The sequence below is a fragment of the Odontesthes bonariensis genome, chromosome 4, assembly GCF_027942865.1.
Source record: "Odontesthes bonariensis isolate fOdoBon6 chromosome 4, fOdoBon6.hap1, whole genome shotgun sequence".
NCBI classification, from domain to species: domain Eukaryota; kingdom Metazoa; phylum Chordata; class Actinopteri; order Atheriniformes; family Atherinopsidae; genus Odontesthes; species Odontesthes bonariensis.
Window position 1 is genome coordinate 30,702,743 of NC_134509.1, and position 13,200 is coordinate 30,715,942.

General features: G+C 41.4%; 1 protein-coding gene across 1 annotated transcript; it reads right to left on the minus strand.

Moving 5' to 3' along the window:
* Nucleotides 1-2,376: 2,376 nt before the first annotated feature.
* LOC142379410 (uncharacterized) lies at nucleotides 2,377-5,096 on the minus strand. The gene is made up of 2 exons (XM_075464565.1): nucleotides 4,978-5,096; nucleotides 2,377-4,194 (listed from the first exon to the last, which is right to left on the minus strand). Exons 1-2 carry the CDS (start codon nucleotides 4,988-4,990, stop codon nucleotides 2,699-2,701), a joined length of 1,509 nt encoding a protein of 502 aa, XP_075320680.1. The 5' UTR covers nucleotides 4,991-5,096; the 3' UTR covers nucleotides 2,377-2,698.
* Between the last annotated feature and the right edge of the window lie 8,104 nt (nucleotides 5,097-13,200).

Genomic DNA, 13,200 nt, shown 5'->3' on the forward strand with positions numbered 1-13,200 from the left:
AAAACTATCTTCAAATTACGTCCTAAGCAATTAGCAATTTTTAAAAACTTTGACCTGTAACATAAAGTATGATTTGAAAAACTCCAGCGGCAGTTGACAATCTTACTTTCACCTCATCCAAACTGTAGATTAGAGTATAGATAAGAGTTTCATAATAATGAGCCAACAATACTGAAGTCACTGAATCTGTTCTAAAAATTAAACTAAAAATGCTGGTGTACCTGATTTGTTGCAACAGACATGAAGCACCACAAATTCTTCATGCATTCTCGTCATAGTCAGGGCTGGACTGGCTATCTGGCCGTTCGGGCATATCCCGAACGGCCCTCCCGCGATTTCCGAGGGCCGTAAATAAAATATACATATATATATTATATTTTTTATTGACTGCGACGGTAAAAAAAATGACACGTCGGGGCCCATTGGATGTTTCTCCTGACGCACAGAGCGCTAGTCCAATGAGAATGCCTAACGTTGTCAAAGGCCCGCCCCTCCCTACAGGCCCACTTGACCCAAGTCATCATCATCATTATAACCCCAAGTTTAGCTGACTTCACTTGGCTATATTCGGCTAAAGCTCTGGTGGAAAGAGGACGCGAAATGGAGAAACAAAAGAGTGGCCATGACAAGCGTAAAGAAAAGAGAAAAGAAAAACTAAGAGACGACGCAGTAAAATGCGCTAAAATCACCGATATGTTTTTTTAAAAGCACAAGCTCGAGCTCAGGTTCGGTTAGTGGGGCCGTGGGAGATGCGGAACCTGGCTGCTCGACCTCAGGTTGGGGCAGCAGTGGGGCCGCCGCCGGTACATCATCAACGAGCGCACAGGTGGTGCAGAATGAACAGGAGGAGGCGGAGGAGATGGTTCCAGCTGGGGAACCAGAGGAGGAGGAGACGGAGATAGGAGACGTGACCCAGCAGGGAGAGATTGAGGTTAGAATTCATCTCAACACACCCGCTAGCCAATGCAGTGTAGCTATTGGGCGCTTCGGCGTTTCGTTTCCCATTGCCTGAAAGTTTGAAACCGAGACCAAGTTGTCATCCTGACTTCATCAAATCAGTCACAAAAATACCCATTTGGTATAATTTTTTGGTTTTGCTGTAGTGAAAAAAATGACGTGTCCGAGAAAAAATACACAGACATAAGCACTATCTTAGGCTCTTTTGATCAGTCTCAAGCTGCATTACAGTTTATGCCTGGGGGGCGGGGGTTAACATTCCATTCAGTAAGCTCACTGACAGTATCTGTGGACTGGAGCAATTTTGAGCAATAAATAAAATAATTGAACCCAGGAAATTATTACTACATGTTTAATTTGATTCAGTAAGACTTAGCACATACAACAGTGTGTGTGTGGTGCTGGTGCTCCTTTTCTATACAGTGTTGTGTGTGTTGGTGAAATATTGCTTTGCTTATCCCTGGCTTGGGTCTGTGGGACCCATTTTCAGGTTTTGCTGAAGGAAAATGGTATGAATACTTTTTTCACAATGAGATTCACTGGCCAGGGCTCATCATCTGGAAAATAAAGTTAGTTATCCTCCTCTCTCTATCTCTTATCCTCAAAAACAAAGATACTCAGAACTTCACAAGCAGGATGAAGGGAACATCAGGGTGCACAGCAGCTTTTTTCCCCTCCTTTAGTCCCAGGTCCACTGGGCCAGAATATCTTCTATGTAACAAAAACATGAACACCTTACAAGGATTAAATGGAGGATTAATGATAATTAGACAGAAGTGTGTGTATATATAAATATACCTATATGCGCGCTGGGCCCTCAGTGATCAAAAAGTGCCCGGGCCCTTTTCAGATGCCAGTCCAGCCCTGGTCATAGTGGTGGTCGATAATATCATGGGACCTGTGGAAAATTTGGACATGACATCCCTTCTTATGATCGAGCCTTGTGACTTCCCAACTTGAAACATTTCCTAACAAGTAGCTCAGAAAACAGATGCCGTCTTTGGTGCTGCCTCTATTGTTGAGCCCCTATATCTGTGGATAGCTGGTTACAACTCACTCACATGATAGATGGTAGATATGTATGTTGGTCCATAAAAGAATATGTAGCAGATTCACATAAAGGCTCAATAACTGGACAAAGTTAGAATTCATTATAGTTGGAATTAATGTACATGGTAAGGTTTTAATGTTCAACAACATATGATATGGGTTAGAAAGATATGTATTGTCACAGCCAGTATGTAGTAGTCGAACCACAACCAATGAGTATTAGATGTGTGAACAAACAATCCTGTTTCACTGTTTCTGGTGAAACCTGGCTGCTCAGTTAGTTATCTATCTAGTTTCCAGATCACGTGAAGAATTTGTGGCATTTTTCATTTCTACAACCTTAGCTCACAGAATATATAGTAGACAGAATTCAGAGAATCAAAAATGTTTATTACTTTGAAACTTATTCAGAAACTTGTTTTGTTTTCACATTCTATATTCAAAACATATATTATAATCTGAAAGCCATGATGGTTTTAATAAGAACTCATATACGTATATTTTAAATACATTAGTTATTTTCCACAACAATTGGCCTTTTGCTGCTATTCTTAAAAAAAGAACAAAAAAACAGAGGAAAGAACTTTGTTGGGGATAATTTCAGCATGCATTCTTTCATCAGGTGTTCATGGGACAGAGATAGTGAATGGATATGTCATACATAATTTGTGTATTACACATTCATCTTTGGTTAAAATGGATTGATCATTGCAAAGACATAGGCCACAGGCAACTGCAATCCAATATTGACAATATGCCATTTTCCCATCCCTAATGCTCCTATAAGCAACCCTCCTATCGTTCCCAAAGTTCCTGGCCATGAGGACCATCTTCCAGCTGTAGCTGCTGTTGCACCCACAGACACTCCTGTTGCTCCCACCACACCTAGCAGAGCTCCAGCTGTTCCACCGTCACCCAGAGCCGGGGCTAAAACTTCCAATCCAGCCAATAAACTCCCTGCTACTGAAGCTGCCCCCGCAATAACTTTTACGTCCCCAGCTGAACGCCTTACTAGTGCACCCCCGACTGTAGCTCCCAACCCCAACTGACACAATTTTGCACCAAAGAACGCTGTCTTCACAGCTTCCAGAGAGGACTGGTAGTTCATAGCAGTGCTTATTTGTTCTCTGGACAGATTCCGCCCTGCCGCTCTCATCTTTACCGCAGTTGTTACAACTACCTGCCCGGCGTGTAGGGTGAGCATGCCGATGACGAAGATTGCAAACATTCCCATGCATCCCACCAACATCCAAAACTTGAAGTCAGAAGATTTGAGAAGAAAATAACCTAGTAAGCCAACTAAAGCCAGCAGCACTAGAAACACGGACTGGTGACCTCCATAACCAAACAAGCCAAATCCTGATGTTACAATGGCAACTATTGCCATTGGAATACCCGAGAAAGCCAAAAAGTCAACATGTTTGACCATTACAGTATTGATCCAGTCTTGAATGCTTCTTTGCGCCATCTCAGCCTCTTCATTCTCAAGCTTTCTCCTCTCTAACTCCTCCCTTTCCTTTTGTTGAGTGGCCCACATTGTCCTGCCCTCTATCCCGCTTGTGCTGCCACCCTTCTCCAGTGACAGGATCCTCTGCTCTATCTGCAGGGTCACCCTCTGTCTCTGCTGCCAGTCGGTGATTTCAATGTGCTCTCGCTCCCTGGACCTGACCTCTGATCCCGGAGTGCAACATATCTCTCCCTGCTTCCAGAGGACCTTGAATACAAAACGCAGGGGTGGTTTGAGCACAGTGAAAAAGCTCAAAGCCCACAGAAGTCCCACCATGCCGTAATTCTTAACAATCAATTCCACTACAATCCCAAATGATGCTCCACTGAGCGTGGTCCCGATGGCACCTGCAAATCCTGCCGATGCCCACAATCCAACAGAGTGTTCGTGGGAGCCGGTACAGCTTCTCATTGCCACAAACATTGAAGCGACCACTGCTGCAAGAATCACACCAGCTATCACTGATGTCATCGCTGTCGTAAGTGCTGTGGCCCCAATAAGGGTCCCCAGCCCCAGGGCACCCACTGCCCTGACTTCGTCCATCACTGGCTTTAGCGAACCACTTGTTGTCATCACTGACACGATTTTGTCCACTGGGTCTTCTGTGGCTCCCAGTATGCAGCCTCCCACTGCTCCCAGGGCAAATCCCACAGCTGCCTCCTTTAACTTGCTTTTTCCTCCTGAAACAGACGGTGCAATGCTGTTTCAGTACATACATTTATGATAACTTGTTTTACTTTTCATATGTTCTAAGTTTTGATTATTTTGTTTTGACTGATATGTTTTTACCCCAATGTTTAATTTGCTTCATAGTAGACTGTGTCTTTGATAATCGATCACTTTCTTTGTTATATTTTCCTTCAGTAGTAAACTTGAAAATATGGTTGACGCGGTCAGAAGCATTGTAGCAGTCATAGTTCTTTGAAGACATATTTGTGAGAAAGGAGATTCGTTGATTTTCTTGATTTGTTCAAAGATTTTTCCAAGCAAAAAAATATTTTGAAAAGCTGCTTTTCATGACTACATGTAGAGCACTGAGATATTGTTGTTACGAAATAAGTTATAAAGAATATGTATCAGTCAGTCACTTTTAAATGCATGAAGCTGCTTCATGAAAAGGATCACATGGCTATGGTCAGACACTCTCAACGGACTGGTTAGTCAGGTTGAACCAGCAGAGACAACGTGCTGCTGCGATTCCTATCTGTTTACTGCTGCATGTGACTCTGACTGAGGATAGTTAACGCAAAGAAACTAACAACAGCAAAAGTGTCTAAACAGTGAAACACCTCCACAATTAGGAGAAAAGACTGAATACTCAACATGCAGAAAATAAAAGAGCCTGAAGCCTTGAACACCTATTTAGTTTTTACACAAGCAAAGCAGTAAACCGCATACTGACATTCTGTCATTAACACATAGATGACTGAAAATACAGGTTTAGAAAGTGAGTGTGTTATTACCAATGGGTCCCATGTTGTTCTAAGATAGGCAGGCACTGAAGAATCTTCCTAAACTGCAATTAGGTAAAGCTCCTCTGTGTGTTGACAGCGCCGTGTGTGGGGTAAACTGTGTTTGAAAAGGCTTCTTTTTCCTGTTTATACGACAGCTCACACAGGGCACACCCTTTGCTGATTTGCTCTCAGTCACAGACCCTGTTCTAATCTCCAAGATCTCTGCACCTCAGTGTTCAACACATTCCTTACTAGAATCTATTCATGGATTTGTATTGTATTTTAATTTTTATTACTATACTTGAAGCACAATGTGCTTTGAAAAACATGTAGTTCAAAGAAATGTTATTCATTAAATGGCCTAAATCACATCATAACTCATCTCAAGGAGCATAGGCCTGAAAAAATAAAACTGTTGTCTACCTATTTTTCTTATTACTTATTGAATCTTTCTTTTAATATGCTAAATATTTCTTCCTCTTTTCCACAGAGGCTCAGTTCATACTTAGGAAAGTACAAGAGCAAAAACTAGGCATCACCTGTTTGTCTATTCAGCCAATAGTTTAATTACTCTGTGGGCACAGAAGTATCTTACTTTTGTGTTACAAGTTTTAAACTAGTTCTGAGAAACTGGATGAATCTGCAAATTCAAATTATGCTGAGGTGACGTTTTGAATTGACTACTAATGTAGCAGAGTGCAAGATACTGTTGTTTTGGTCTGGGTACTAAAGTATACACCCATTGTAGGTAGTAGGCTGCATTTATTTTAGTTAAGTGAAAATACAACAGCTGGTTGTTTGGGATAACGTGATAGCCTATATAAAATTATAATACGCTACAAAAAAGTGATCACAGCCAAATATGACAAAAGATGAGGCTAGCCTTTCATTTCTGACAGCTGAACATTGCACATCTACAAACCTTAAACAAAATAAACGAGAGCAACAACCGTCTTTTTTTTTCTTCTTAAACAATGTTTTATATTCTTTTCATATAATTTGCTGATGGCAATTATAGAGTGAGTGCGTTATACTGAAAGCGAGGCTGGGTGTGTCTATGAATATAGACAACAGTGAGGTTCTTTTGTTGTTTTTTTAAATGTGTTTAATTTGTTCAATAAGCAGACATACAAAAGACAAGACTAGACAGAATAATAAAACAACGACAACAACAACAAGCTGGGAACAACAGAAAAATCAAAAACCCAAATGGAAGGATCAACGGCAGATTATAGTTCTGCGTCTATCGTCTTGACGTGTTGCTTTGTTCTGGTCGCTAACCACTTTTCATGTTATGGTTCTGCAACCTCGGTCTGGAATTTCTAGGGACGCACAGCAGTGCTACTCCCTAGAATTTCGGTGGGTGGTGACGAGAACTTCGGCGGCGCCGGCGGAAGTGTTTATTTTTCAAAAAAAAAAAAAAAGTGTATGCAAGATATGGATCTGGAGTAGAACAGCTTCTTTTATTGGAGTTGGTGAAAATGCAAAGGAGGAAGCCACACAGACAACCGGAAAGGCACACCGAGGACCAATCACAGCTGCTTTTGTCTGCGCACTTCCGTTGGTGGTCTGCGTGCGTCTGTCGCGTAGTCAGGATTTTTTTGAGGTGCACGAGAACGCGCGCAGAGCCTCTGCGTGGGGGAGTGGTCAAGATTTTGACTCTTGCAGAGGCTCTGCGTCCGAGCGTCAGAGGCTTTGCGTCTGAAGCATAAATCAGCCTTCAGCCCCCCCCTCCCCCATGTCCTGTGCCATCCTCTCAATGAGGGGGCTTTATCTGAAATCCAGTGCTGTAGAATATTTTTCCTGGCGCAGAATGACATAACATTATACAGCTTCTTCTGGTCCTTATCAGTCACATGCTCACTGGGAAGGCCCAGAATGAGAGAGAGACCGGGTCGAGATCGAGGTCCTTCTTCAGAATCTTTTGCATTTCAAATAAGACATTACTCCAATAATTTGGAATTTTAACACAGGACCAGAAACAGTGAGTAAGATCACCAATTTCTGTCTTACATTTAAGACAGAGTGGAGAGACATCCTTCCTGTACTTGGAGAGACGGCTTGGACTAACATGTGCTCTATGCAGTATCTTAAATTGCATCGATCTTGTCTGGATAGGTTGCCGGGTCTGCATGGAGCAGTGGGTGGCCCATGAGCCCAGCTGCCCGAAGTGCTGTGATGGGGACTTTGAGGCCAAGAGCTTCCACCTAACAGGGATGGACGAAACCGTTTCCATCTTTAAAGATGTCGTACGCGATTAGTGATAGTGATTAATGAATTAATTAATTTTTTTGGTTCCTAATTGTTAATAGTTCTTTTAGTGTTTATTTTGTTAGTTAGTTAAGTTATTTATTGTTAAGAAAGGGAATGTTTGAATTACTACCAGTGGGTGTGCGTGTTATATAGTTCTGTTGAGATTGTGTTTTGAATAAATGTGTTTGTTGTTGTTTGTACTATTTTGTTTACTGGGTACTACTTTGGTTCCTGAGTTGAGCGTTTGGGTTCAAGTGCTAGTTCTATTAGTTAAACACATGCCACACAGACATGAGTTGTTTTGTTTTAAAACATTCAAACCATTAAAATGGTACTCCCCTTTGTCCGCACACCTGCAGCCTTTTGGCTATCCAGGATAAAATCCATGCTGGACAATCCTGCACATCCTCTTCACAATGTGTTGGTCAGCCACAGAAGCACCTTCAGCCAGAGACTGATTGCACCACGCTGCACCACAGAACGCCACAGGAAGTCATTCCTGCCTGTGGCCATCAAACTGTACAATTCCAGTGTCTGACATTATTTCACCATGTGCAATAACCCGGTCATGTGCAATAACAATAATAATTAGCTACTGAGTAGCATTGTAAATACTGTTTATTGTTTATCGTATTTTTGTACATATCGATATTTTTATTTTTATTTTTTCCCTATCTTATTCTTATTAATCAGAGCACTGCAACAAAAGAATTTCCTGCAAGGGATTAATAAAGTTATTCTGATTCTGATTCTGTTTTCAAATGAGCAAAATGCAAGGTCGCATTACAGGGTCTGACATGTTCACTCTTAACTGTAGTCTATGTCAGGGTGTATTTTACTGTAATCTCCAGCAATCCTGACATGGACCCAACAGTGAGGAGGACCACCACATTGTCCAGATTGAACAATCTAGACACCAAACTGCTGAAGACCTTCTACTACTCTTGTATTGAGAGCCCACTGGGACCTCCACTGAGGCAGACAGGAAGAGGCTTCAGTGGGTAATCAAAGCAGTAGTAGTATCACAACAACCTTTTCCACTTGACTTGTGACTAAAAAGAGCATTTGTCAACTGAAACAGACTTCCCTGATTTGACTAAGAAAAACGACCTCCTCACAACAAAATATTAAAGCTAAATGAAACAGTTTATAACAGAAGGAACAACATGAACTTGAACGTGAATAAGAAAAATCAGTGGAACTCTGTTATTTTATGTCAAGGACACTTTGTTTCGTCCATTTCTCAACATATTCTTATTCCGAATCATACAAGGCTGTAAGACAAAACATAATAAATCCCTGGAATAAGGGTGAAGCTTGCGCTCTGATGTGTATATACACAACTGCCATGAGCAAAGAGCAAAGCATATTTGTTTATAGTGTAGGCTACAGTGCTTCATTCAATACACTGATTCAGAAGTTAGGGTAGTTCCGTGTATTACATGGTAAGTGGCCGCAAGTTATGCTGTAAGACTGGAGAAGGTGGGAATTGGCCAGGAGTTAGGCCACACTGGAAGTCTGAGCAAAGTAGGAAATAAGTGAATGGGCTGTACACTCTAATACGCAGACAGTATTGTGAAGTGTTACCTTAAGGCCTCTGTCATTGTACAGAGACGCTATGATTTGCTTGTACAGCACCTAAAAAGAATCTCACTGTAGTCTATATTCATAGACACACCCAGCCTCGCTTTCATTAATATAACACAAGCACTCATATTCTATAATTGCCATCAGCGAATTATATGAAAAGAATATAAAACATCTTTTAAGAAGGAAAAAAAGATGGTTGTTGCTCTTGTTTATTTTGTTTAAGGTTAGTAGATGTGCAATATTCAGCTGTCAGAAATGAAAGGCTAGCCCAGACCTGGGCATTTTACGGCACGCGGGCCAGATACGGCCCTTTGCCCGTCCCTGTCCGGCCCGCGCCCCCCTGCCCCCTCCAGTCAAAAATAAAAACGGATTTTGGTGTGCATGCGATGCAGCTGTCTTTTATTTTGAAAGGGCCTGACGCATTGTTTATAAATGCACGCATAAGTGACAGTGACAAGTGACAGGTGGCTAGCATCCGAATCCCTGATCCACACAAAATGTCGTCTCACGGTACTTTTCCCTGGTTTTGGATGAGAGCTGTGATATACGGGGCACTGCCCAGCTGCTCATCTTCATGCGCGGGATCAATGCAGACTTCAGAATCACGGAGGAGCTGGCAGACATGCGGTCAATGAAAGGGACAACAACGGGGAGTGATCTCTTAGCTGAGGTAAATGCATGTCTCTAAAGCTTGGGGCTGAAATGGGACAAAGTGGTGGGCGTGACAACAGATGGGTGTCCAAATCTCACAGGAAAAAAAGTTGGTCTATTAAAGTGACTCCAGGACAAAGTGGCAGAAAAGAACTCTGAGCAGAAATTAACTTTTTTTCATTGTATTATACATCAGGAAGTGTTATGCAAGTCAGTGTTACAAGTGAATCACGTTGTTGATGTTGTAACTAAAACTGTTAACTTTATCAGATCAAGGGCACTGAATCATAGACAGTTTGTTTCACTTTTAGAAGAAACTGAGACTGACCACCGTGACCTAAGCTACCACACAGCCGTCAGGTGGCTGAGTCTGGGGAAAGTGCTGAAAAGCTTCCGGGACCTGAGAGAGGAGATTCAGGAGTTCTGTGTGAGGAAGGGACATGCCATCCCTCAGCTTTCAGAGGCAGATCTTGCTTTTACTGTTGATGTGACTGCTCAGATGGATGAACTAAATGTTAAACTGCAACTGTTATTAACTATTAATTTGATAGAATTAGTATTAATTCTCACTTCAACCTAAACCACAATTCATGTTTATAAATATTTAAATGTTATTATTTATTACCAAAATAATCTGATTTAAATATTTTATTATAAAAAGAAATATAATGAGAAAACATAAGTCAATATTAAATTTGAGTCATTGCTGGTTCGGCCCTCCAACACATTTCAGATTTTTCATGCATTTCTGAAGAAATTAATTGCCCACCCCTGGGCTAGCCTCATCTTTTGTCATATTTGGCTGTGATCACTTTTTTGTAGCCTATTATAATTTTATATAGGCTATCACGTTCTCCCAAACAACCAGCTGTTGTAGTTTCACTTAACTAAAATAAATGCAACCTACTACCTACAATGGGTGTATAAAAAGCGGAAAATATGTTTGGTATTAAATTAGCACGCTAATTTTATTTTGGCTTTGTTACACGTTATTTCCGCTTCCGGTCTGCCCGCCGTCATGTTGGTATGTAAGAAAGGAAAAATGAAAAAAGTAATTTCCAAAAACAAAATTTGGTCCGTTATATTATTTTGTTTTTTTCATTTTTTTTATGAAGACAGCAAAATCCGTTTTTCCGTTTTTGGTTTAAAACGAAAAATGGAAAAAGGACGGCTATTTCCGTTTTTTCGTTTTGACAGAAAAACGGATTATACTTTGGTACCCTGACTGTTTTACTGCCTGGATGTCAATTCAGTTCCAAAGTAAAAGGTTTAGGTTTTCAAAGTAGTAGACAGTAAAATATAACAGTGTAGAGAGAGAGAAAGAGAATAAGTTGCGTCTGTGGGGCAATAAAAATCTGCAGGTGCTCATCGGTATCCAAAGTAGCATACTAGAGGTGAAAAGAGAAGGGGTCCGAGGCACTCTGAAGTCCTTTAAAAGTCCTTTATTATTGGATCGGGCATTGGAACAGAACTGGATTAACACCAATGAGCACAAATTCCTTTTACCCTCAGACCCTAAAACAGGTGCATTCTACCTACTGCCTAAAATACATAAGGACCCTCTTTCTCCACCTGGCAGGCCCATTATCAGTGGAATTGAAACAATCACTGAACCTACATCCAAGTACATAGACTTCCACATAAAGCCACTTACACAAGCATTGCCAGCATATCTCCAGGACACGACACATGTCTTGAAAAAGTTGGAAGAAATAAGTTCTAATTACAACCCTAACTACATATTGGTGACTATGGATGTGGAAGCACTCTATACAAATATAGATCACTCAGAAGGACTGTTTGCTCTCCAACATTACCTCCAGAAAAGAATGGATAAGAGCCCCCCTACTGATCTTATTGTTGACCTGACACGCTGGACTCTGAACAACAACTTTTTCCTATTTCAGGACAAAATGTACAGGCAGGTCATGGGAACGGCAATGGGTGCTGCATACGCTCCAAACTACGCAGGCCTCTACCTGGGACTATGGGAGGAACGGTACGTTCTGAGTTCTAGTAACCCCTATACACATTATATACAATACTATGGGCGCTATATTGACGACCTTTTCTTTGTTTTCTCTGGCTCTGTCCAACAGCTGAAGGATTTCCACTTGTACAGCATAAACCACAACATAAAACTAAGCCTGGACTTCAGTACAACTTCTATCAACTTAAGAAAATCTATGTGGACACAGACGGGACCCTTCACACCACCATTTACAGGAAGCCCACCGACAGGAACACCATTCTCAGAGCGGACAGTTTCCACCCAACCAGTTTAATTTCGAACATTCCTTACGGCCAATTCCAGAGACTTCGACGTATATGCGACTCAGACACTGACTTTGAGACCCAGTCAACTGAAATGTATGAGCGCTTCAAACAAAGGGGCTATAAGGACAGAACTCTAAATTGTGCACTGTCAAAAACAAGATCAACTGAACGAACAAACCTTTTCAAATCCAAACCCAGAAGACCTGTGAGTAACAGAATTTTTTGCACTCTACAGTACACCAACCAAACCAATAAAATCAAACAAATCATTAAAAATAACTGGGACATCTTACTGAGCGACACTACTCTGGCCCCTGTCTTCTCTGAACCCCCTCAATTTGCTGTGAAAAAGGCCCCCACTCTCAAGGATAAGCTGGTCAAAAACTACATCCCTGCCTCCAAACCCAAAACTTTCCTTGTGAAACCTACAGGCACCTTTCAGTGCGGAGGCTGTAGACACTGTCCTCACATCAACAAGTCCACTACGTTCATGAATGCTACAGGTACAAGATCCTTCCAGTGCAAACATTTTGCTAATTGTAACTCCACTCATGTTATCTATCGTCTGGACTGCAAGTGTGGTTGTTTTTACATTGGCCTCACAAAAAGGAGATTAAAGGACAGGTTTCTGGAACATAAGTATGCGATTAAAAACAAAGAACTTAAACTACCCCATTGCCAAACATTTTCAGTCCTCCATACACTGCAACCCCTCTCACCTTAGAGTAATGGTCATTGAGGTGATCCAAAAAAAAAAAAAAAAAAAACATCAGGGGGGGTGATAGACTAAGGACATTGGCCCAGAGAGAATCCTTCTGGATTGACACTTTACAGGCGGTGACATTTCCTGGACTCAACGAGGAACTGGACTTTTCTGTTTTTCTATGACACACACACACACTACTGTATACTATAATGTAATCTTATTTTGCTCCTTGTTGGTCCTATGTGATGTGATGAGTCAGGATCCGTAGGAATTCCCATGAGTTGTCTGACTATGCATATGTCCCAAGCTCTACTGTGTTAATGTTGATTGGTGGTGCTTTGTACATTTCTACTGTCTCAACTACACATCGTCTTAAATGGATAGTGAGTGTAGTTCTCTAGTTGTACTTCATTGTGTCATTTTGTGTTATTGTATGTCAAATGGTGTAGTTTCTGTCATGTGATTTACATGTCTCTGTGACTTTAAAAAAACACACCTGTATGCTTTACTTTTAATTAGCCCTGAAGAAGGTCGCACGCGACCGAAACGCGTCGGCTTGTTTGGATGTCCATGATTTAATAAAGGACTTTTAAAGGACTTCAGAGTGCCTCGGATCCCTTCTCTTTTCACCTCTAGTAAAATATAACACTTGGAAAAATTTGCCACACTAAGTCCAACTCAGTGCTGTGTTTGGATCCCAATCGCGTTGTTTGATCCCGGACGTACTTAGCAAGCGAGTCTGTATAACCGCACAA